Here is a 23,733-nt window from a genome sequence, read left to right on the forward strand (position 1 = left end):
TTCCCCCATTAACCTCTGCTGGTATCTGCCACTTGTGACAGGGAATAATCCAAATATTCCCCAAATCACAAGTCATCTCTCACTGGCTGTTGGACCTGTGAACACTTGCCTTTAGATGGCACTGCATTAAACAAGATCCACGAAAACCAGCTGTGGAAAGGGCTGTTGCTCCCACCAACACTTAGAAAGATTTTGGGACTGATCTCTTTGCAACAGGGGAGGAGAAAGAACGTTTTGTGCCCACCCTGCTCCGTGAGGCTGAGATTACCCTGTCTGAATCAAAAGCATCGCTAATGCACGCTCACCCGCTCTCGCTGAGGCCAGGAACACCATTAATTTGGCACATTTAGCATAATTTGGCTCCAATGCTCAATTAAGAAACTAACCATGGGGGTGGGAGTGCAGCTCTGGGGAGGGTCTCTGCTACCCCCAAGCCCCGGGTGACCCCAGGAGCACTTGGACTGTTTGGTCCAGCCACCCCACCCCCAGCTTCCCTCCCACCTACGGACCCAGTGTAACCCACATTCGAAGGGCAAGAATTTTTGCCCTTTGGATGTTTCACAACGTCCTCGATTGATAAACCCGCATGGGGCTGGTTAGAGGTGACATGGTGATGCCACCAGCCCAGGTCATCAGCATGCCCTGGGCCCCAGCCCAGGATAATCAATAATTCCCTATTTCTGATGCCAAAGGGGTCACAGTGGATGGATCCAGGGCCAGCTTCCCCCTGCCCCGCCAGCGCTGGATCTGCTACACAGGGACACGCCGTGGTCATCCCGGCTCCAGCCCCCTGTCACAGCAGCCACACGGGACACTGCTCCAGTGGATCTGAGGATGTCCCTGCACTTGGTGAAGGAGCGGGGGGTACGTGATGCCCACTGGAGGGCAAACGCCACGGGCTGCCCGCTGCAACCCTCGCTCTGCCATGGGCCAGAACCAGAGCAGCACATCCCTGTGCCTCGGGACACATTTGCAATGTGGAGCCGTATAAATCCCAGTTGTTGGGGCTGGGGGGGTCCAGCCCTGCTGGGGGGACAGCACAGATCAGGGACTGAATCCCCAGGCTCAGACCAAAGCCGAGCAAAGCCCGGAGCCAGCACTGACTCCCATACTGGTCCCAGTTGGGCCAGTTGCCTTTTCTGCTGCCAGCTCCCCACCATGACGCTGAGCTGGACTTTGTCATGGGTTCTGCAGGTCTGGAACAGCAGAGCGCCCCGGGAAAGCCGGGCACGTCATCCCAGAGGGGCTGTAACCAACCACGTGAGCATCCTGCCCGATGGCAGCGGCTCAGGGGGGGCAAGTTCACCCTCCCTAAACAGGGAAAGTCTCCCAAGCCCTGGAGACCTGCCTGCCTCTGGCAGGTGATTCTCCTGCTAAACTCTTGCAATAGCAACGATCAGGTCTGGGGTCACCTCCGGCACCCCAATACGGATACCCCACATGGGGCAAGGCTCTTTCCCTTAGCCCTGCCTCAGGCACTGCGGGATACCAGTATGACTTGCTCCAGCAACAAAACCCAGTAATAAAGAAGATGCACTTCAACGTGTTAAGGCTGAATTTTCCAAATTATTATTCTTAGAAGGGACTGACTCACCCCAAAGTCAGGCAAAGTGCAGGCAACAGTGACACAGCCCCCTCCCCACGATCCTACCCTTTCCCTGAGCCCCCGACCACACGTGTCAGCCCCTTCCTACAGAGCCCGGCAGCTCTCAGCCAGGAACCGGCTCCAGATGCTCCAGGCATGGTGCCACGTCCCCAGCTGCATCCCCCGCGGTCCTGCTGCAGGAAGACCCCAGCCAGCAGACGGGGGTTTCCTCTCCTCAAGCGTGAAAGCAGAGTGGATAAAATTAAGCCCTGGCTGGGAATAACTCGGGGGGAGCCCCCCTTTTTCTGTCCCTGGTGTTGCACTGCCTGGCTCTCCTCCTGCAGTGTCTCTGTGCATCCTTATCTAGCCAAAAACAAGACATCGGGGAGAAATGGTTCCTACGCGGTGGCTTTATGGAAGTGGGTGTCTGTGTAGCCCCGATCTTGCTAAAAACCATCCCTGCTGCAAGCGGCCCACAGCAAACAGCCCCCCGAGTCCTGGGGCCCTGTCCTCACTGGATTCCCACCAGCTCCGTTATGGGGGGAGCGTGGACCATCAGCTCCTCGTATCTCTGCAGGAAGAGCCGGAGCCTGGAGGTGTAGGTGTCCTCGTTGTACGGCAGCTTCTTCTGCTTCAGGTACTGGGAGACGATGGGTTTGATCTGCAAAGGCAAAGGCAGTGTCATCTCCATGTGGGATGTCCTGGAGTTTGTACAAGGATCCCAGCCTGAGGCATCGCCGAGCTCCCCACAGGGTGCCCAGAAATCCCATCTCACGTGCCCAACACAGGGCTGGAGACAGCAGCACCAGCTATAACATCTTTGCCATGAAAATTAAGATGAAGGTGGTTTCCAACTGCAACAACACCGGGAGTTCACCCTGGTAAAACGCCTTTGCAGGGCTCTGGATTAGGAGAGATGCCCTAATGAGGCTTTTAATGAGGACCAGCCACGCATGCTCATCACTTGCACCCATAGTTATCCCCACGTGCCCGTACAGGCTGCCATCAATTTAATTACCCGTTCCCTGCAACACGCCTTTGTGGGAGGCAGGTCCTACCGGCCCCGTGAGCTCGAGCAAAGGGCACGACCTGAAACCCACTGGTGTTCCCACTCCCTCTATTACTATTACCTAATTTTCCCCTTGACCTGAGACCGAAAATAAGTGCACGGCATTAAATAAGTGAAGACCCCATGCTGAAGGGCAGCGCACGGACCTGCCTTGGGATCTCCTTGAGCTGGGACAGGGCTTGAACCCCATGTTTTGAACACACCCCACACCTCAGAGAAACAAGTAAGGGCATGACCGAAATTATAGGGAGGTTTGTCTGGACGCCAGCTGAAATGAATGCTGGATTGCACAATGCTGGAGATGCTTTCCCAAGGGAGGAGTCATGAGGATCCCAGACTGCTGGGAAGCTGTTGCAGGCTGGAATTGGGACCAGGGGAAGGAGCAGGGAGTGGAAACATGGGAGAAAGTGGAGTGGGGATGGAGGGAGGTTGGCTAGGGGCTCTTATAAAGCAGTGGGAGGTCTCTAGCATGGGGGAAGCAGCATGGAGCGGCAGGGAGAGGAGGGGACTTGCATCAGCTTGGTGGGGGATGGATGGTCTGATCCCCATGTCACCTCCCAACACACTCGTCCACCCCATGGGGCCGTCTCACCTTCAGGCACATGTTGTCGGAGAGGCCGGGGAAGAGGTGATGCTCCACATGGCAGCTGATGAGCGAGTGGCCGAAGGACCAGTCGAGCAGGGCGTTGCGGGGCAGGTTGAGGACGCCCAGGCTCATGAGGTGGATCCGCTTGGGTTTCCGATCGGCCGCGAACATGGGGAGGCCGATGTGCTGCAGGAGAGGGAGGTGGGGAACCCATAGCACCCACCACCCTCCTCAGCCCCTTCCCGGCAGAGCAAACACGGCACCGGCCACACAAAGGCACACAGGCACCGGCCAGGCTGAGCTGCATTTTGGGGTTTGGCTGCCAACCCCAGCACTGGGTTCATCCCTAAAGTCACTCCATCCTGCGCTCGCCTCTGCACAGACCCACCGAGGAGCCCCTGGGCTCTGTCCCCAACCCACCCACACTGTGTGCCCCCAGCCTCTCTCCATCCCAGGACCTGCAATGCACACGTACGTGTGCGAACTCACCAAACCCCCTGCAAGCCACCGCAGAGGACATCACCCTCCAGCCCTTCACACCCACCTGCCCTGATGTTCTCCCAGGACCACCACTGTCCACCCCAGCACCACCAGCCTGACCTCCCCATGATGACATCGGCGCGAGGAAGGTGACAACTGAGGCTGCTCGCCTTAAAATGACATAAGCTCTACAGGCTATGTCACCGGCTATGTCACCAGTGCTGGGTGGTGGCTGGCCTGTCTCCAGCACCATCCGGACCTCTCGGAGCTTCAGGTCTCTACCTGGAATATGTTGACGTGGATGTAGGGATGGGCCAGGAGGGAGCGGGTGAGCAGCATGCAGAGCAGGGCGGACCACGGCGACTGGAAGCCCGAGACGTGGAGCAGCAGCCAGTAATGGCAGTAAAGACCCAGAAACATGCAGCAGAGGGTCCGGAGAGCTGCTTTCCATTCCACGTTCCTCAACAAATCTGTGCGAGGAAGAAGAGGCAGCACATGGGAGAGGTGCTGATGCTTTCCCACTGCTGCCGCTCCAGCGGCCAGGCTGTCCGGCATGCTGATAAACTTGCAGCCCGTCCCATCCCACCCCATTCTTCATCTCCCTTTCCCCATCCTCCAGGTTGGCCCAAACCCCCCAGCCCTTCTGACCTGCTGCTTTTTGAGGCTGGGGCCCGGAGCCCCCCCAGGGCAGTGCCCTGCAGGCTGCAGCCCCGGCAGCGGGTCCAGCTGTGCATCATCACACGGGGATTTGGCTGCATCTTCATTTCTTACAACTTGCCACGTCATTGCCTGCGGTTTTGGCATTGCCCAGAGCTGTGTGTTCAGCCCAATGGGCCAGGCTTCCTCAGCCTCTTACTATTTTCTAGGCTATCGTTTCCTGACACTATTACTTCCCCCGAGCCACTGCCTTGTCTGCCCAAGCTCGTTGCGTCCCAGCCCCTGTAGACGCCCACACCTCCACCTCACACGCAGCCAGCAAAATCACTGTGGTGCTCTGACCAGCCAGAGTCCTACATGCGACACTGAACCCTGTTATCGCCAAGGGTCTGAATCAAAGGAGAACAAATTTGGGGTGCTTCAGGCTCATAATGGCTTTTGCCAGAACTTCCGACACTTGACTCAACATAGGAAAATGTGAAGTGTTTCTGAGCACCAGCAGAAAGGAGAGGTGCAGCAGATACCTTCCCCGGCGCAGACGCGTCATCACTTGCATTTGCTGCAGCCCTGCGTCATGCCGTGGGCTGGTGTAGTTAATGCGATGCCTCCAAATGAAGCAGGACCCTTTGGCAGGGTGAGACCCGGACAGTAACGAGCTCACCATACCCAGCACCCCGTCCCCAGTGGTTGGGCCACGTACCAAGAGCAACCAGAGGGGTTATGATGGGCACCGCGAGAGGTGCGATGAACATGTAGACGTAGCGATTCAGGAAAGGAAGCTTCCAGGTGCTGGAGTCCCCCAGGCCAATGACATTGGTGTAGCCATGGTGGATCTTCACATGGTTGTAGGTGGCCTGCTCGGCTGTGAAAGCTGAGCAAAGCTGGGAGGGAAGAGAAAGGAGAGGTGATGCCTAGAGCTGCGACGCCAGGGTCAGGCACCAGCTGTCTTGGACTCATGGGAGAGGTACCCAGGGGAGATGCTCTACACCCAGAAAGAAGCACACAGGGGAGATGCTCCACACCCTGCAGGCTCCAAACCAGTCTGAAATGGACTTCTTAGAGTTAAGCACTGGAAACCATTCCCACCATTCCCCACAACACAGCAGTCCTGTGGCCAAGGGGACCAACACAAAACCCTGCAGTCCAGCACATCACAGGTGTCTGTCCCCAGCCCTCACCCTGCTGCCTCCAGGCAGAGCCCCACAAGCAGGGACGTTCCTGGTGCTCCCTGCTGTAGCATCACTTTTCATTTAACTCTCCTGCATGTGGATCAGGAAGGTTTTGGGTCCATCTTGGTCTCCAGTGGCTGTTCCTGAAGGGCTTGGGGTGCTGGCAGGGTGCTGATGGGGCTTTTGCGGGGGCTGCCACCTGAATCCCCCGGCCCCGCTCACCTCAATGAAGAAGATGGCCCACACTTTGCCCCAGGACTTGGACTCAGTCAAGGCATTGTGGCTGGCCAGGTGGCTGCCCTTCACGGTCAGGGTGTGATGCACCACGCCGAGGATGAGGACACCGGCCAGGAAGGGGATGGCCTGGGCTGACCGCAGGCACAGGAACCCTGTGGAGAAACCAGCCGGGCAGGAGCTTGGCCATGCACGCGTGTTGCAGCCCTCCTCGCCTCTGAGCCTGGCTGGAGGTGTTGCTACACCCAAACATGCCAGCCGCTGCCCTAAACCTGTTTTTCAGACGTAGTTACAGGTATTTAAACTGCCTGAGCTCGAAAGGTTCCCTCCGCACCACCCTGCACAGCTGGACCAGCCACACTCGCCATCGTGCAGAAGGTTTGGCCACTTCCAGCCACGATGACACCAGGTGCTGCTGGTGTCAGGTCCCATCCCACAGCTCTGGCTGGGATCTCAGTGGTAACAAATATGACTCTGCCAGGATTTCAACATCCCCAGGAGTTCAAAAGCAAGAGAAGGTCCCACCTGCAGCTTTCCAACCGTGCCGCCGGACCCCTGCGCTCGACCGCATCCCCCTGCACCTGCCACGGCCAGAGCCATTGTCACCAAAACCACCCGGGTTTCCCTGTCCCACGGCGGGGCACGGATGGGGCGCACCGCTCCCTGCCCCGTGCCCATCTGCTCGGGGAACTGTCCCTCCACCCCAGCCTGTTCCCTGGGTGCCACCATCACACGCTGCGGGTTTCCAGGGGGGTCGGGGTGCCCATGGGGTGAAGGGTTATTGCGGCTTTGTTACAGGCTTAACAGGATGCTAATAGGCTTCCAGCACAAAGTTGTACCAGCAGCGCAAAAACCACGAGGACACCGCTCCCCCCCCGCCCAGGAGACCCCCCGGCTGCAGTTTGGGGGGGCTGAGCCAGGTTACCTGCTGGGAGCAGGAGGAAGCTGCAGGCGATGATGCTGATGTCCACGCCGTGCCGTTCCCACCAGCTGCTGCTCTTCACCACCTTCTGCACCAGCTCCGACAGCTCAGCCATCAGGGCTTCCCCACGCTGCCCCGGCTCCTGCCCCACTGGCTGTGGAGCCCCCCCGGGGGTCACGTCCCCGTCACCCAGCGCTGGCCCCGGCTCCCAGCCCTCTGCCATCGCCTCCGTCCTGCTGCCGTCAGGCACTGGCATGCCCTGGAGCAGGGGGTCCCCCGTTCCCCCGAGCTGGGGGGTACTGCTGACCTTGCCGTTGACCCGCTGTCCCCTCTGCTTCACCAGGTCCCCATCCTCCAGCGGCATCTCCCTGCCAAGCAGAGGCCACGCAGGGTCGCACCCACAGAGGAGCACCCGCAGCACCCCGACCCACCGCAGATGGGCTTCCCGGCTCCCGCTGCCGCCGAAGGACACGGGAAGGGCAAGGATGGGAAAAAATAAACAACCCAAGGAGGACGCAGCCGGCGGAGACGGCAGCAGAGCCACCCAGCCTCCCACCCCAAGGACACCCCGGCCACCACAGCCCTCTACTCACGCCAGGCCCGGCGTGGTGGCTCTCCCGGCGTTGGCCGTTTCAGGGCAGCCGGCCAGCCTGTGCAGCACCGCACACCGGTGCCGTGCAGCAACGATTTGGAGAAGGGAGGAGCAGAGGAGGACGGGGAGGAGGGCGAATGCAGATTAGCAATGGCAATAATCCGCCTTGGCAGCCCATTTCGGGGAGCAGCCGTCGCGACGGGGCCGTGGGGAGGACACTCGGCCCAGGGCACGGGGAGGCGAGGGCAGCGGAGGAGGGAAGGAGTGGAAAAAAGATGGAGAGAGGCGGTGGAAACGCTGGAGGCGAAGGAGCCGAGTGCCAGAAATAGCCCTGAGAAACCCAAGCAGAGCACTGAGGACGGGGATAGGGTTTCGCTTCTGCCAGGCAGCGGGAGTAAACGTTGCCCGTCCCGTGAGGGTGACGTTTTGGGGAGAAAACTGGCCTTTTTCACAGCAAGGAGCAGGCTGCGGGAAGGAGGGGGCAGTGCACGGCTGCGCGGCTGCCTGCCTGCGCCTGCCTGCTTGTCTGCCTGCCTGCCCGTCTGCCTGCCTGCCCAAGCTGCTGCCGCTGCAGAGCCGCTCGGTACCCTCCTCCGTGCTGGGGAGGGGACGGCGAGCCCAGGGGCGCCTGCCAGGGACCAGCTCACCCCAAATCTGTGCCTAGCAGCCGTGGCACCTGGCCCTGACCCCCACAGGGTCCCTCTTATCTTATGGGCTGTTTTAAGGAATTTTGTAAGAATTTCCTCCCTTTTCCATCGCTGCTTCCCAACTAATCACCCAGACACAGCTTGGGGATGCCTGTGCACAGACTGGGACCTCCTGAGCCCCATTTCTTTACGGAGGAAGGCTAAAAACACATCACTTCTCGCTGTAGTGCTGAATTTCTTCTTGCTTTGTTATTTCTCTTAACCAAAAGCCATATCAGCTTAACAGATCCACCTTGATGAACACTGACATCTAGCAAAACCATAGACAAGGCTATACCCATTGCTGCGGTACCCCAGCCCCAAACCGGGACAGGCTCAGCACCTCCAGTAACAGCACATCACTGCAGCGACTCGCAGGGAAGCAAACCTTGCATCCAAGCTGTGCCAAGCCCCAGGGGACTGTCATCATAACCTGGAAAAAAATTAATAACAATTTAAAAAAGTCACACCTGCTGCAAAAGGGGCAGAGCTGAGGGTGCGTTAGAGACCTGCTGAGGTTTCATTTCTACTGTAAGAGCTTGTATGACGAAAGATCATCTCCAGAGCCAGGGGCACTGACGAAGTACAGCAGCGTCCGAAGCCCAGCGAGCTGCAGGGCTGGCTGCAGCTGGCCAGGGCAGTGATTCATTCTGATACGCAGCACGGCTTTCATCACCTGCTCGTTAGCGAGGGAAGCCCGCGGCTGGGAGAGCACCCATGGGTGCTGCCGGGCCAGGGAGAAGCGAGTGTCAGACCCAAAGTGTGCACTGGGTGGGGTTGCTGGGTCCACTCCCGAACGATGTCTTCGTTACCTTCATCACACCTAGGATGTCACTGCGAGGGATGGTGGCAGCACGGTGACAAAGTCCTGCTCCGAGGGTGCCGGGCTGCCGTTCAGCAGAGCCAAAGGTGAGCGGTGGTGGAGCTGCCATTGCACAAGTGCAGAACGGGGCAGAACTGGTTGTGTGGTGGCGGCTGAGGAGGAGGAGGGGATCAGCCCCACGTCTAAGACCAACATGAGCCATCAGGATCCCACTGCAGCCGGCAGCGAGCGTGCCGGCGTGCACGGGCAGAGGCAGGTGCGTGGCATCGCTCAGTCCTGTGCTGCTGCTGGGACCAGAGACCACCTGGGAGAGGAGAAGAAATAGTGGGTCAAAAACCACGCAGGAGTTTTGGCTGAGTTTTGGCTTCTGGGGAAAAGTGTCAAACCCGTAAGAGTCTCTTCCTTCAAGCTGCAGCAAAGGTGGGAGTCATGATGCTCACGGGAGAGCAGCAGCCATAAGGAGAGTCTCCAAAACCCTAAGGCAGGCCAGCAGATTCGGGGTTGTAGCCCTAAATCTGCTTCCTTGCTGCTTTGCAGAGCTCCATTTTCAAAAGAAACTTTTAAACCCCAGTTTACATCTGATTTTTCTACCATGTGCAAGCCAAGCCATGCAATCCTACTGACCCCACTAAGATTTTAGGGATAAAAGCAAATGCTGACTTGGCCATTGCACTGTGGACGCAAACACCTCCAATTTAGCAGGAAAAACACATTAAAGACTCAGAAATCCTTTGGCACAGCAGGGTGGCTGGAGGGGATCAGCGTAATCCCTGGAGCAGCGAGTTCTTGCCGGCAGCTGCTGACCCTGCGGCCATCCGTCGCCCCAGGCAGCACAGGGGTCCCACAGCAGACCCCCCCACCCCCGCTGCCTCCGCAGGCAGCTGCCAGCCCCAAGGGACCCCCGGGGATCAGGGACCCACTGCTGCCCTCCTCCAACCTCCAGCCCCTCTGCCCCCAGGGCTCAGTCAAAGGCCAAATCTGGCCCCCGGTGGGGTCCTTCCACGTCACTGCTCCCAAATGGGGGGAAATGGGCCATTTTAGCGCGGCACAAGGGCACACGTGCCAGGCTGGCAGGACCCAGCGGCCACAAGTGCTCCCCACTGACCCCCCTGGGGTTCCCTCAGCCCTTGGGGCAGAGCCCGCTGCAACCCCTAAAGCGGCTGTTTCCAGCCCCAAAATCAAGAGCTGTTTGCAAAAGTTGCACCCCAGGGCTGTGGTGGGGGGGCAGAGCCCCCTCGGCAGCCCCTCCATCCCTACGACCACGGGGGTGAGGAAGGAGCAGGCTGTAGGGACTGGCGATGGGGCATCATCAGCTCCTTCAGCCACCACAGCCAGACACCCCAAAACCACCTTCCCCTGGCATCACTAGGGCTACAGAGATTCCCTTTTTTTAACACCTGGGTTTGGGTAGGGTCTCCCCCCCCCCTTTCAGGCCAAGCACATTTGGGTAATTAATTTAATGAGGCATTAATCACCACCATCCCCTCCCCAACAGGGAGAGCTTAAGCACCATCCTCTTGGCTTTTTGGGGTCTGGCAGAGCCACGGGGTCCTCGAGAGAAGTTGGTGGGGTTTAACACCTCACCCCACGCCTCTCCCCGAGCCCGACGGCCAAGCCAGCAGCTCCATCTGCAGGCAAAACCCTGCCTCCGTCACCCCCAAAACCAGCTCTGTCCCCCCAAATTCAGGCTCTGGCACAAGGATGCTTGGTACATCCCAGGCTGCGCAGCCGAGCGGCTCCCACAGCCGGGAGCTCAGCACCAGCCCCACTCACCCACCCGCACTGGGGCTGCCCCACAGCTGGCTGGGGCACCCCAAAACCTCTGTCCCTGGGGCTGTGGGGTGAGGAAAGAGTGAAGGGCGAGCTGGGGAGCCCCGGAGCAGGCACCAGAGGGAGTTGCAGCTCCACGCAGAGGCTGCTCTTGCTGTCATTCTGCCAAAAGCCCGGGGTGCTCAGCCCGGGGCTGGTGGGCACCCAAAAGGTGACACCCAGCCTGATCCGTGCATGGGGGCGAGGAGCTCTCAGTGGGTGCTGGGGGTGGCACAGCCACCGAGCCCCAGCCCATGGGGTGCAAAGTCCTCTCCCAGGGACTAAGACCTTGGGTGCAGCCGCAGCCTCTCCCCTGGGTCCCCGGGGCCAGGCTGGGATGGGGGTGGCAGGGGCGGCGAGACAACGGATCCAGCCTGGGCCGTTCGGTATCTTACGTGCTCCCAGCCCTGCCAGGACGTGGCAAGGTCTTGCTTTTAACCTTAAATAAATACCCTCCCAGCACTGTTTGCAGGGCACAAATGTCCACTTTGGGCGATGGAAAACTTCCCGCTCGTGCTTGGCGGCTCCGGGAAGAAACTGGATCCCAGCACCGGCTAATCTGGGCGATCTGTTTGCGCCAGCTGTCGGGACACAGACCGGACGGTGGTGAGACGGGGCAAGCAAAGCCACGCTGCCCTGTCCTGGGTCGTGCACGGGCTGCCAGGGAGGCACCGCAGACGGAGACTGATGGTCCCATCCAGGCTCTGTGTCAGCCCAATGCCACCCTGCGCTGCCCTGGCACCCCAGGGGGGAAGGGGCTGAATGGCAGAGCCCCACAAAGGGCATTGCCCAGCCAGAAAGGGGGTGCAAGTCCCACACCCCTAGTGTCATTCACACCATCCTTTGCATCACTGCCATATTTTTTTTCTCATCCCTGTTTGACCTCCAGATGGGTGCTGGGCGGGGGAGCATGTGGGGAATTGCACTGCTAAACCTCAACAATGTTCACCCCAGGGTAAGAAGAGCCAGGATTATTTACCTGGCAGCAGCAGCCTGGTATGGAGACATCAGCTTAGCTCCTCCATGCTGCAAGCTTTAGGGGCCACATGGTGTGGCAAGACCTGAGCCCTCCTGATGGCGGGGTCGGGATGATGGTCCTCCAGGTCCTGCCCAGGCCAGTGTGCTGCAGGGATGGACCACAAGCATCCCCACTTGCAGAGTGGGGACAGAGCCATGGGACTGCCCGTGCAGAGTGGGAGGCTCTTCCTTGCGTGAAATGGGGCACATGCCTGGTATCAGCTACACCACTGAAGGAACGCAACCACCTCCCTTCTCCCCTTTTCAGTAGCCATCTGCAAACACAAGAACCCCAAAGCCTAGGGACAAGCCCTGGGTGTAAGTCCCTGCCTTCCCCAGGCTGCAGGGCTGGGTGAGATCCACAGAAGCAGATGGTGCAGGAGGTTTATTCAAAGCCAATTGCATGTAAAAAACAAACCCAGCACAAACCCCAGCCCTGAGCCCTTGGACATCCCTGCCCAGGGCTCAAAGTCACAGCACCAAAACCCATCCCTAAATCCCCCCGGGGACTCGCTGCGTATCCACCACTGGCCCTTTCACCCACCGACACTGGAATATCCTGATACCGTACCCAGACCGTGTTTTCAGTTTTACATATCAGCAGTGAATAAAGCAGCTGTCATCTGCCCCCTGCTCCAGCCCAGCTTAATTTCCAAAGCCTGGCTGGAGGTGTCAACTAATCACAGACTTCCTCCACTTAGCAGCTCAGGGCGAAGGTAATCACTGGTTTGGGTGCCTCTGCTCTTGCCCCGACCGAAACTGCTTGCCCCCACCCCTCGGTCCCTGGCGTCACCGCCTGGCCAGGTGTTACCCAACGCGGGTGCGTGGCGGAGGTGCCACAGGCTCCGTCCCACTCCGCTTCCAAAATGTGGAGCCTGCCACCAGCGATGCCACGAAAGGATGGCTGAGCCCTCGCACCCACCGGCCCGACAGCTCTTTTGTGACCCCAGAGGGCTGCAGGATCCCGTCCCAGCGGTGATGGGTCCTGAGGAGGGAACCAGCCATCGCTCCAACGCTGGTCATCAGCCAGTGATCAGAAAGGTGCTCCTGGGCGCAATGCTGCAACTCCAGTCCTCAAAAATTTTCCTTGTAACCACGGCACTGCCCAACCCCAGACCCCCCCAGCTCCCAGGTGCCCTCCTGGTTCCCAAGCCAAAGCCACCGGGCCCAGGCACGCACACGTCCCCGCGGGCAGGCACTCAACCCGGCGGCTCCCCAGCAGCCGCCCACACGAAACTTTTACCGCTCGGCGTAGGCAGGGTAACTTCAGATTCCATCAACTGCCCTCTCTAGGAAAAAGGAACGATTCCAGCCTCCTTGGCACGTGGCAGCATAAGGATGGAGGATGAGGTCCCTGGCGAGGTTGTGCTGGGGACGGTGTTACCCACCACTCGCAGCCCTGGGCTGAGCAAGCTGAGCAAGGACTGTGTGCTGGGGCGGCTCAGCGCCACTATCCACAGCTGATTTTTGGGGTCAGATCTCAGAACCACGACCCCCATTGCCTTCTCCCCCAGGAGTATTTGGACACACTCTGGCAGGGCTGTAGTGTTTGCCCAGTTTAAGAAACCAGAGCTGAGATGGGCGCAGACCAGTACCCGTGTCGTGATTCCATCACTGCTCTTTGTGGGATCAGGAGATGTTGAATTCACGGAAACCAGGAACGCCTGCAAGACAACAAAACCTCTCCCTGCTCTTTAAGAAGCCCATGCACAGCTTTCATCTGCACAAGGAGGGGTTGCACAGTGCTGGCCCTGCACCCGGGATGGGCACTGCCCTCCGCTGAGCACAGGACCGTGCTCTGCCCCGGCACCGGCTCTGTCCCAACAAGGTGGGTCAGTGCCACCCCAAGTGCAAACAGCAATCGGGTGCTGCAGTCCCCGGGCAGGTGCCCACTCCGGCTGGAGCAGAGGCGAGGGCAGCCGGGGCCGTGACGTAACGTGCCGTGCCTGGGAGGCAGTGCCTGGAAGGGAGTGAGCTGCCCGGCCGGGGTGGGAAGCCAACACGCTGCGTCACTCCTTTGGGCTGGAAATTTGGTTGGGAGCCAAAGGGCTGCCCGAATCCAGCTGGACTCCAAGAACCCCATCTCCGCAGGTCTTGCACTGCTGTAACCTACTTCCCCGCTTTTGGGTGCTGCGGGGAGGCGATGGTTGAGCCGAGGAGCCAGGGAGGGGGTCTGCCGTCCCAGCTCCATCAGACGCGGACGGGCTCCATCTCCCTGCCAGCCCTGGGGACGCATCCAGCCGATACCCTGCGTGTCCTCCCTGGGCAGCCCCCAGCACTGGGCAAGGGGGACTGACTTTCTGAGGATGAACTGCCCCGAGCCCACCTCCCCCCAGGGAAGAGCCTATCCTTCCCGGTGGGCACGGGCAGCCCACCGGAGCCCTGCCGAACCTGCCTTCCGCGGGTGTCACCGCACCGAGGGCAGTTTTTGTTTCTTCTTCAAGGCGAGAGCCCAGATGCACCCTGCCAGCCAGAGGGATAACTCACACACCGCCTGGCAGCTATTTCATCAGCATGGCTGGACCCATAAAACCAGTTAGCTTGGAAAAACAGGGACTCTTCTAATGATACCTTTGGAGCAGTGGTGCTCCTGATCCCAGTCCAGCAAGGGAATATCTGGATGAGCCTGGAGGAGGTTGAGGGTCAGCCCCAGCTGCATCCCCAGCCCTGCCGGCAGCATCGGGTGAAGAAGATATCCGCCATCCCCAGCACCCTGAAAACTGGCATTTTGCAGGCTCCTAGGAAGACACGAGTGCCAGGAAAGCTGCTAATCCTTCAACCGGTTTTGCCACAAAAGCAAAGCCCCGTTCCTCCAGTTTTCCCTCTCCCACCTAGAGCCGTTGCAGGTGAATCCAAGGTGCTGCTCCTTAATCCCAGCCTGGGGAAGTGGGAACCACCCCGACCCAAACAACCTCACTGGTGCATTTTATTACTGACTTTAGTGAGGCCCCGCTGGGATCGGGGTCAGCGGCAGCTAGAGCTCGCCGGCGGGAGGGCAAAGTGGGGCAAAGCGAAAGAGGGAGGAGGCCCGTGGAAAAAAAAAAAAAAAGGGCTTAGAATAGAAACCAGGTTAGGGCGCTAAACTGTGGGTGGTAGGAGCTGTCGTGGCCGGTAGAGCTGGCTGCCACTGCCGGCCCAGGGAATCTGGGGACCTTCGAGCCGTCCTCAGCATCCTCACGAGGTTTGCAGGGTTGCCAGTCTTCCAATTTTGGGAATCACTAGGCTGGAGGGCGCGGGGGAAAAGGGGTGCAAAGAGAGCAAGAGCTCATCCCCAAAACCATCCCTTCATCCCGCAAAGGCTCTTTTGGTCCATCAGATGGCCGGGGCTTGGGATGGCCCCTCCGGAGGGTCCTTGCTGCCCCAAGAGAGCTGCACCTGGGGCAGTGGGACAGAGACACAGTGGAAATAGGGACTCAGATAGCAGTTCTAGAGAAAAAGTAAGTTTGTTTTTTTTCCATTTCTTCCTGAATGGGAAAAGAACAATCAACAATGAGCCAAGCTTGGCGCAAGGCAAGATAAGACCTACCTCCCGTGGCGCTCGTGGCAGCAGGACGAGCGTCACCGGGCAATTGGCACAAGCCGGAGGGTTCCCCCAAAGTGCGCAGAGGGCTCACGAGGTGCCACCGGCATCATCCCGGTGCCTACCAGCCCGAGGAGCCCACGGGCGGCCGGATCTGCTGACAAATGCAGGAGCCATCCAGCAACCATATCCCCGGCTGGGCCGTGGCCAGCTGGAGCCAGGCGGAGAGCTGATAGCGGGATTTACCGAGCAAGGCTGGAGGCAGTTCTGGGAACAGCCCCGCTGCCCGGTGCAAGCCTGCTTCCCAAGCAGGATGTCGCCTTCCGGCACGTGGCATAGGTGATGCCCTTGGAAAACCGGGCAATTTGCTGGGAGACAGGTGACTAAGACTCATGTTTTGTTGGAAAAGGGGGTGAAACCAGCCTCCTTGGAGCTGATGGAAAGTCCCCGTGGAGCAACCCAGGTTCAGCCTGTACATGGACTGATGGCTTTCCCCAGCCCAGGGACCACTTGTCACCCAGGATGTCACTCCCTCTGCTCCAGACTGGGACAAAATCTGCTGTCAGCCACAGCAAAAAATACCCCCATGAGCTCTGCTTCCCCCAAACAGTGAGTCTCCCTTTCCCACACTGAAAAGGCCTGTGGTAAACAAAATTACCTTTCCAGAAGACAAGTCCACAGCGATATCATGAGTGGGTTCCTGCGCCCATCCCCTGGGCGACAGAAGTGCCAGGCACGTTGCCCTCAGTCCCTTGGGAAGGCTCTGCTGGTGGCAGGGCTGGTGGGGAGGACATCTGAGGAGAGATGGCAAGTGCTGCCAGCTCCTCCTCCTTCTCTACGTACCCAATACTTTTGGGGAAGAAACAGTGTAAAAAGGTGGGGTTTAGCCTTCAGTCCCAACGCAGCTTTATCCTGCTGTCAGGGTCAGGACAGCTCTTGGCATCATCTGCCCCTGGGGTGGTGAGAACAGGAGCTTGTGGCCCCCTTCAGAGAGGAAGGCACCCATCCCGTGTCACGTCCTCCAGCCCTGGTGTCCATGGGATGCCCAGGAAGGGTCGGGGACCTGCTCATCCCCCCCCCGGCACAGAAAGCACCTGCAGCGCTCAGCCCCTCCACCTCACGCAGGGTCGAACCAGCCCCAGCTTGGGGACACTGTCCCTGGCCGCAGGCTGGTCCTCCCCGGGGAAAGGCGGTTTGAGCACGTGGCATTGCTGCCCAGCGGAGCTGAGTGCAGCCCCGGGCTGGGTGAGTAACGCCTTCAGCCGGCTGCCTCGAATACCGGGGGTTGATCTATCACCCGGTGCCAGCGGGCGAGGAGGGTGCTGCTCTGCTGGCACCCAGGGGCCCCTCTTGGCACCTCCAAAATGCCTCGGGGGGGGAGGGGTCAGGGGGCCTCTCCCTGCTCCTGTGAACGGGACTGACCCAGCTCAGAACCACGTCGCAGTGCTGTCCAGGCTCCCCCCGCTCTCCTGTGCCCTCTCCCACCCATCCACTCCAGGCAAGCGGTCCCCATGCCCTGCTCTTGCCACGGTCCCTGAGCCGGGGGACCCTGCTGCTCTCCATCCCAGCCACCCCCAGACGTGGCTCTTGGGCACCACCAGACCATCTTCACCCCTCTCCAGGTTGGCTTTTTCCCCTCTGGGTGCTGCCCAGCCCCGCTGTGCTCCTCCAGGAAGCCTGTGCATCCCTCATGGGTACCGCTCCGGGGTGCAACCATCCAGGGTTTTCGTGAGGGATGCCCTGCATGGGGCCAGGCTGTCCCCATTCCTGCAGGCATTATCATGGAGCAGGACCAGAGCTCCAGTCACAGACACACCGATGCTTGCTGCCGGCATCCTGCCCGCACAGGCTTGTATAACCTCTTACGTCAGGCGGTGCTGGGCCGTGGCCGAGCCAGCTCCTGCCTCCCTCCCTGCCCGCACCAGCCCAGCACCGCAGCCGTACATGGGGCCCAAAGCTCCGGGGTCCCACTCCCTGGGGATCCCCGCACCTGCTGGGTGCCCCATGGGCTCCTCTGCCCAGCAGCCTTCCCATGGAGATGCTAATGGGTGCTGTCACCTGGTCCCTGCCGCGACCTGATGGCATGCTTGTCCTCCATCATGGGCAGCTTTGGGGCACGGTCCTGCTTCACATGGAGCAGCCTTCCCAGGCATCTTTGAAAGCAAATGAAAAAAAAGGGATGGTTTCATGCTTCTCGCAGGGCAGAAGGGGCAGGATGCAGCCAGGGCTGCTCCCTAGCCAGCAGCGGAGACAAGTCCAGTATAGCCCAGCACAGTCCGGAAAGCCTCCACCTCCCCAGCCGTCCCTGGCCTGCTTTCCAAACCCGACCGGTTGGGTTTCGGGGTGCTGGAGGTGTGCCAAAGCGCCAGGGCAGCAGGGTGAAGGCATTCCCCGGCACCAGAAAAAGCAAGTCACTGTGCCAAGAACAGCATGTGTTGCTCACCTCCCCTTCCCAGCCCCCAAAAACGCGAGCAAAACCCGTGGGGAGATTCTGCCTGTGGCTGCAACCAGTGGCCGGCTTATGGCTGCCTGTCAGTACCCTTGAGGGCTGCACAGCACCCACGAAACCCACAGCCGGGGTCCACGCGCCCCTGGGCATGGGTGGCTGAGCCCACGCACTGCTGCCGAGCACCCACTGTTGCCCCTCGGGCATCACCTGCGGGTTGCAAAGTGCCGCAGGGTTTGCATTGGTGCTCGGTGCACTTACATAAGGGAGCGGGAGAGCGGTGGGGACGAGCCCTGCTTTATAGGTCAGAAAATGGAGGTGCGGGGCAGTTAGGGGATTGGGCTAGGTCAGCCCATGAGTCAGTGGCAAAGGAGGGACCGGCGCGGCGGAGGCTTTATTAGCTGATGAGGGGTGGAGCAAGGCTCCGCAGGCAGGTGAGGAGCCACGCTGAGACACGGCATCGGCCGAGCGGGGTCTCGTTCTCCCGCCCGGTGCGTCCCCAGCACCCCAACCCGCTGGCGATGCGGCCCCTGCCCCACTCCTCCTCCTCCTCGCAGTGCCCCTGACGGCAGCCGAGCCCCCCGCCGCAGCCCCAAACTCGCCCACGGTGCAGCCAGGAAGGCGGTGATGGAGCAAGGTCAGTGAAACAGGTTTCTCCTACCTGGGTCTCTCGAGCAGGCGTCCTTCCCTGCGCGGGCTGGGGAGCTGCAGACTTGTTGACAGCGGCTCTCGTTAGCTCGGTTATTGAGCGGGGCCGAGGGCTGGGCTCTCGGCTCGAATGGGTCCATGGCTGCCCAGTGCATCTCCCCATTCCTCCCCGGGCAGGGAGCTCTGCGGCGTAGCCTTCCCTGGCCTCCTGGGACCCCACGGGAGCCCCCCCACCCAAGTGGAGAACAAAACATCAACAGGGCTGGGGTAGCTGAAATAACGGGTGTTTGCGGGGGAGTCCTGCTGTGTTGGGGGCCCAGAGGGGTTTGGGGGCAGCAGCCCTGGCTGACCCCAGTGCCATGGCCCGCAGCCGCCTCCGGGTGCTGGCACGCCAGCTGAGCGGTCGGTGCCAAGCTCAGGGGTCGTTTGTGGCTGTGGAGAAGGGCCAAGCTGGGGGTTGATCACAGCAGAGGTAAAAGGCAGCAGGATCCTTTCCCTGCCCTGTTCAAGCTCCCCCCCCTCCTCTGTGCGTCTTGCCAACAGTGCCCACAGCTGGTGGCATTACACACCAGGGATGGGGAAACACGGAGGTCAGCCATCCCATCCCATCCCATCCATGGATGGGTTTCCAAAACACAGCTGGAGAGCCCGGGGGCAGCATCCTGGGGAGGGGGGGAGCAAGCGCAGGAGAGGGTCCCTGCTGCCAGCGCTGGGTTTTGCTGTGACACAGCCATGCCAGCCAAAATCCTCTGCTTCCCAGCAGTGAAATAATGGGTGGGGAACAGAGGGGTGCTGTAGCAGCCGGATCCGTCCCTGGCACCTCCCGCGAGGGCAGAGCCTGTCCCTTGGGCAAGAGCCCGCTGCCGGGGGTGCCCTGCTGCAACCTCCGCCCGGGCACTGGCAGGCTGCAACCTCGCCAGAGCCGGGGAGGGGACCCGGGGGAAATCCATCCCCACCAGGGCTGAAATGTTTGCATAGGACTTACTGTCTGGGTTTAGGTGGTTTCTGGGCTGGTTTCCCTCCTTGCAGCCCTGCATTTGCTGCTCCAGCCCGATGCAGTCCCACGGGTGGTTGGGTGGTCCAGGTTTCACCCAGGTGTTTCCTCCAGTGACGGCTGCTCCTGGTCCCACCAGGACCTTCTGGGCTGGGCAGCTCTGCCAACTTCAGAGAGCACTGGCGAGCTGGAGCTTGGTGTACTGCAATGGGAAAATATAGTTGTCATCACAGTGCATCCTAAAAGGTTAAAGCTTAGACAAAGATCAGGGAGCACGAGCCGCGGGAGGGTTGTCCCTGTTCCTCCAAAAAAGCAAGAGATAATGAGGAAAGCTGGAATCGTCGCCTGCCCTTGGAGCCACCCCAGGGCCCAGGCTTGCAGGGCTCTGTGGTGAGCAGGGGCCCTGGCACGTACACTGATGGGCGCTGGCCTGGCCCCACGCCAGCCAGGGGTCCCACAGCCCCCCGGTTCCTTCGCCACTCAGCTTTCTCCCACCCAAGTGTCCGAGGCAGGATGTACAGGCTGTCCAGGGCACCAATTCTGCAGCACCAGTGTTTGCCCCAGCCGACCACGTGGTCTCGGCTAGCGGTGCTTGGTGCCCTCACCCCAGCATGCGGAGCAGCTCAGAGCCAGCTCCATCGCTGGGGCTGGAGACAAGTCCTCCTAAAACACAGTTCCCCGTGGGTTTGGCATCCCCACCAGCAGTGCTGGGCACAACCCTTCCTCACTGCTGGTGTCAGGGCTGTGCCAGAGCGAGCCAGGAGCCTGGGTGTCATGGGGGGACCAGGGATGTTCAGCAGCTGGGGACAAAGACCAGGCAGTGCCTGTGCTCAAAGCACACTTATCCCCAGCAGCACCATCAGTACTCAGCAGGATGAATCCAGACCTGCCACGTACCTGACAGCAGCCACATCTTCACCCTGGCCAAAGGTCCCCCCAGCCTGAAGTCCCCAGCTATGAGCCCGTAAATCCCCCACGTCTCTCTGTGCTGTTGGGGCAGGAGCCTGGGAGAAGACATCTGACTTTTCCAGCTTCAGGTGACCCCGTAGCTCCCCCATTACCTCCCAGCTCACCCAGCCTGAGTGGTGATGGGCCCTGGGGGTTCTTGCAGTGGGGGCATTTCCTTGCACGCTTGTACAGAAACAGCTCCATACCCCTGCTGAGGCTGGAAAAGGTTATTGCAGCCACAGCTCCCCGATTACAGAGTAAACCTGCGCTCTGGCCCTGCACCGAGCCCCTTGGGTACTGCCCCACTCCTGACCCTCATTCGGCAACAGTGGGGGATTTTAACTTAGCACCCAGCAGGGACCATCGCCCTGCCCTGCACCTTGGACGAATAGCCTGCCTGCTCCAGGTGCTGCAGGCAGACGGGCCCATGGCACCGGTGATGCCCACGCCTTGCTCTGCCCAGGGATGCTCAGTGCCGTCTGTGGGTGCATCCCTTTGCTCCTCCAGCCACCCTGGCTGAGAGCAAGCTGGGGCGATGGGTACCGGGGAGCTCGTTCCAGCCCCAAGACACTTGGTGGCAGAATCCACGTCATTGCCTGATATTTTGCTAACATTGATGAATTCCGTGACATAGATGTAGAAGACTGTTAATACCGACAGGCAGCATTAAAAGAAAATGACACCCCATTTCTGCTTTCCTGGCCCACTCAGCAGCTCTCTCTCAGGGAGGACATGCTGAGCCATGTCCACATTGTTGCCTTTTGGGGCACTTCTGTTTTGGGAACAGCCACAGAGGGTCCCAAAAGCTGTTGCAAAGCCCATGTGATGTGCTGCATCCAACCCAAGCTGTATCAGCACCCCATCCAGCCCTGTGCTCGGCTGCTGGGGGGGGTCACCGTGCAAGGCATGGCAAAGCCAGGATGTGCTGTGGATGCCATGCACAGAGCCCCGTCCCGCTCGTCTCCATCCTGGCCGTCCATCTTCCTGCAGCCACGTGTTACTCAGCTGCTCAGCCAGGAAGTGAATCCCCGGTGGGATGGGCAGGAAATAGTTAAGCAAGTGGCGTGCAATGGCCTGTGCTGGCCTGGCAGGTCTGGGACCCCAGCGTCACCCTCTGGTGCTGTCACCGGCTGCAGGTGAGGCTGGAGGAGAGGAGCATCAGACACGGCTGAGGACTAGGTGCTCCAGGCCAAGGGAGACGCCTCCCGTGGTCCCCTCTACCCACAGGACTTACCTGGTGTCCTGCGGGTGATGTCCTTTCTCGGTTCCCATGCCAGCCCCACGTGGCATGGCTGAGCACACGTACCATCCAAGGGCAGCAGCCAAGAACCCCAGTGCTGCCAGCAGCCTGGGGGAAGCAGCCATGTCCCTCCCCAGGCTGGCCGTGGTACCCAGCAGCTGAGCAGGGATGCTGCAACGCTCACTCAGCGCCTGCAAACTCGCATCTCCAACACCCTTGGTCATCCCCGAAAACCTCCTCTGCCTTCTCCCTCCTCCAGACCGTGGTCTGGGGGCCCAGCCAGCTCCTAAGGACCTGGAGACAAAAGCACCTGCATGACAGCGAGTGCTAACACATCCCCCTCGCCGCAGCTGCATGGGGATAAGGGCAGGGCTTGTGAATCGACATAATTTTTGTGAGCGATGCTCCTCCAGTTGAGGAGCCAGGGCTGTCCAGCTCAAGCACAGGGTGTCCGTGCCGTGGCCAGACGACTGGCACGGCCCCTTGGCCTCGCTCCGCTCCCTGCACACCACCTCCCGCAACATCGGGGACGGGAAAACACATGCCCAAGCTAAACCCAGGGGACTGCTCTTGCTGAGAAGCCCGATTGAAGACAGGCATAGGGCAGTTTGGTGTTCACGGCTTGGGGTGTTAAGGGATGACTGTCCCCAGGTTCCCTGCTGGGGTCATGCTGCCATGGTGCCCACAGGACCTGCGCCATGTCTGACTGCCCAGGCGCCGTGGGCAGGCCCGGCCATATACGACGGCCGGTGTTTGCTCGCTGGCAGCAGCGGGTCGGGGAAACCTGCCGCCTGGCTCAGTTTCTGTTTGGGAGGGTATTTAAGGGTGTTCTCCAGGGTGTGCCAGCCCTGGCCTCCACCCTGCTTTCACAAGTGCCCTCTCCGAAAGGAGCTTGTTGTTCTCGGCCATGGAGCAGATGCAATTAGCACCAGCGAGGTTCCCCCGCGGAGGCCGGGCTGCTGATGGGCAGAGCAGCAACAGGACCCATCTGTGCTGAGGACCTGGGGACAGCCACGTCCCTTCCCCATGCCCAGGGCAAGTGGAGCCTGGCTCCATCATGAGCCCGGTGGGATGCAGCAACTCAGCTGGCCAGGGGGAGTTGGAAACCAGGGGACATCTCCTGGGTCAGGGGGTCCTGCAAGGGCTGCATCCTCACTCTTTGTGGGAGACAACCTGGTTGGAAACCAAGAACCAAACTCAAAGTCAAGCAACACGCATGAGCCCAAAGAGCAGGCGCTTGCTCTGGGCCTGCCGGTGCCTCTGACAGCCACCCCCGTGCCCACCGACCATCCTCCTCACCCCACCTGGGGCAGCTGCGGGCCTGAGTCCATCTCTTGGGTTCTGCCACTCTACATGGGTGCCACGGCTCCATTTTGATCTCTCCCTGCAGTCGTGGAGGTGACCACATTGGTCTCGGGGCTTGGCAATCCCGAGTGGCATTTCTGGGATTGGTTTTAGCTGCAGGGGGATGTGTCCCATGGTACTCGGGTACCATCACATCACCAAACCTTGTCACCGGCTCTTTGGAGGAAAGACAAGTTGGGAGAAGGGATCTTTTTAAGCATCAGCCCAGCATCAGCAATTGCTTGGGTAGTCCTAAGCAAAAAGGCAAAGTTAGGGAGTGTGCAAACCCAGGTGCCCAGCAGCCCCCAAATACCCGCCGCATCTCGGTGCCCAGCTGGCAAAAGGCTCTGGGATGTGCCAAGCCAATAGATCCGCTTCTCCGTCATCTACTGGGTAAACTGGTCCCCATTGCACTGGAGTGACAGTGATGCGAACCAGGGTGACTCGCTCCCCTCCTGTGCCCGGCACAAACCCAAAGGCAGGATTCATCCCCGGGCGAATCGGAGCCGGGAGCTGGTTCGTGGCAGGGAGCCGGCGCTCTGTCGGTTATCCAGAGCAAGGGCAGAGGGCTTGGATTAAATCACACACATGTATGGGGAAGGGGGTATATTTAGCCACCGTAACCTCACCTGAAAACCAGCCTTGATTTACGTGTCCTGCTCACAGCTGGAACTTGGCAGCCATCCCTGTGCTGCACCGCATCCCTGCTGCCCCGCAGCCCCAGCGAGCAGTGGGTCCCATCCTGCTCTCCCTGGCCCGGTCCCGGCAGAGGGAGCTGTGACATTAGTGAGCTCAGCCACTGCTCTCCCTGCTGGGACAGCAACCCTGGGCTTTGGAGAGGGACCAAAGAAAACAGTGCTGGGGCCTCCGGCACCGTGTAGCCTTCACATGTAGCTGCTGACTCAGCACATCTGATCGCTCGCCCTTTTGCCTGGAAATCAAGCCAAGATTTAGGCAGAATTTG

The 23,733-nt window shown here is 60.1% G+C and overlaps 1 protein-coding gene across 3 annotated transcripts; it reads right to left on the bottom strand.

The window, feature by feature from the left end:
• Nucleotides 1-1,546: 1,546 nt before the first annotated feature.
• Nucleotides 1,547-7,730, bottom strand: FADS6 (fatty acid desaturase 6). Of its 3 annotated transcripts, XM_075770683.1 has the most exons (8): nucleotides 7,296-7,727; nucleotides 7,010-7,070; nucleotides 6,706-6,856; nucleotides 5,769-5,935; nucleotides 5,078-5,258; nucleotides 4,003-4,190; nucleotides 3,247-3,426; nucleotides 1,547-2,246 (listed from the first exon to the last, which is right to left on the bottom strand). In XM_075770683.1, exons 2-8 carry the CDS (start codon nucleotides 7,064-7,066, stop codon nucleotides 2,097-2,099), a joined length of 1,074 nt encoding a protein of 357 aa, XP_075626798.1. In that variant the 5' UTR covers nucleotides 7,067-7,070; nucleotides 7,296-7,727; the 3' UTR covers nucleotides 1,547-2,096. The 3 variants fall into 3 exon arrangements, with proteins under 3 accessions (XP_075626798.1, XP_075626797.1, XP_075626796.1); XM_075770682.1 differs by having other exon boundaries at nucleotides 6,706-7,157; nucleotides 7,296-7,730; XM_075770681.1 differs by having other exon boundaries at nucleotides 6,706-7,070; nucleotides 7,296-7,728.
• Nucleotides 7,731-23,733: the final 16,003 nt, after the last annotated feature.

Source organism: Balearica regulorum, chromosome 18 (assembly GCF_011004875.1).
Source record: "Balearica regulorum gibbericeps isolate bBalReg1 chromosome 18, bBalReg1.pri, whole genome shotgun sequence".
Lineage (NCBI taxonomy): Eukaryota > Metazoa > Chordata > Aves > Gruiformes > Gruidae > Balearica > Balearica regulorum.

Bases quoted from the DNA above. Each gene is read 5' to 3' on its own strand.
- FADS6 (XM_075770682.1), bottom strand. From the start codon at position 7,066: ATGCCGCTGGAGGATGGGGACCTGGTGAAGCAGAGGGGACAGCGGGTC. The intron at 3,427-4,002 runs GTAGAGACCTGA...CCTCTCCTGCAG, and splicing joins TCCACGTCAACATATTCCAG to CACATCGGCCTCCCCATGTT. The intron at 2,247-3,246 runs GTGAGACGGCCC...TTGCCTTTGCAG, and splicing joins CCGACAACATGTGCCTGAAG to ATCAAACCCATCGTCTCCCA.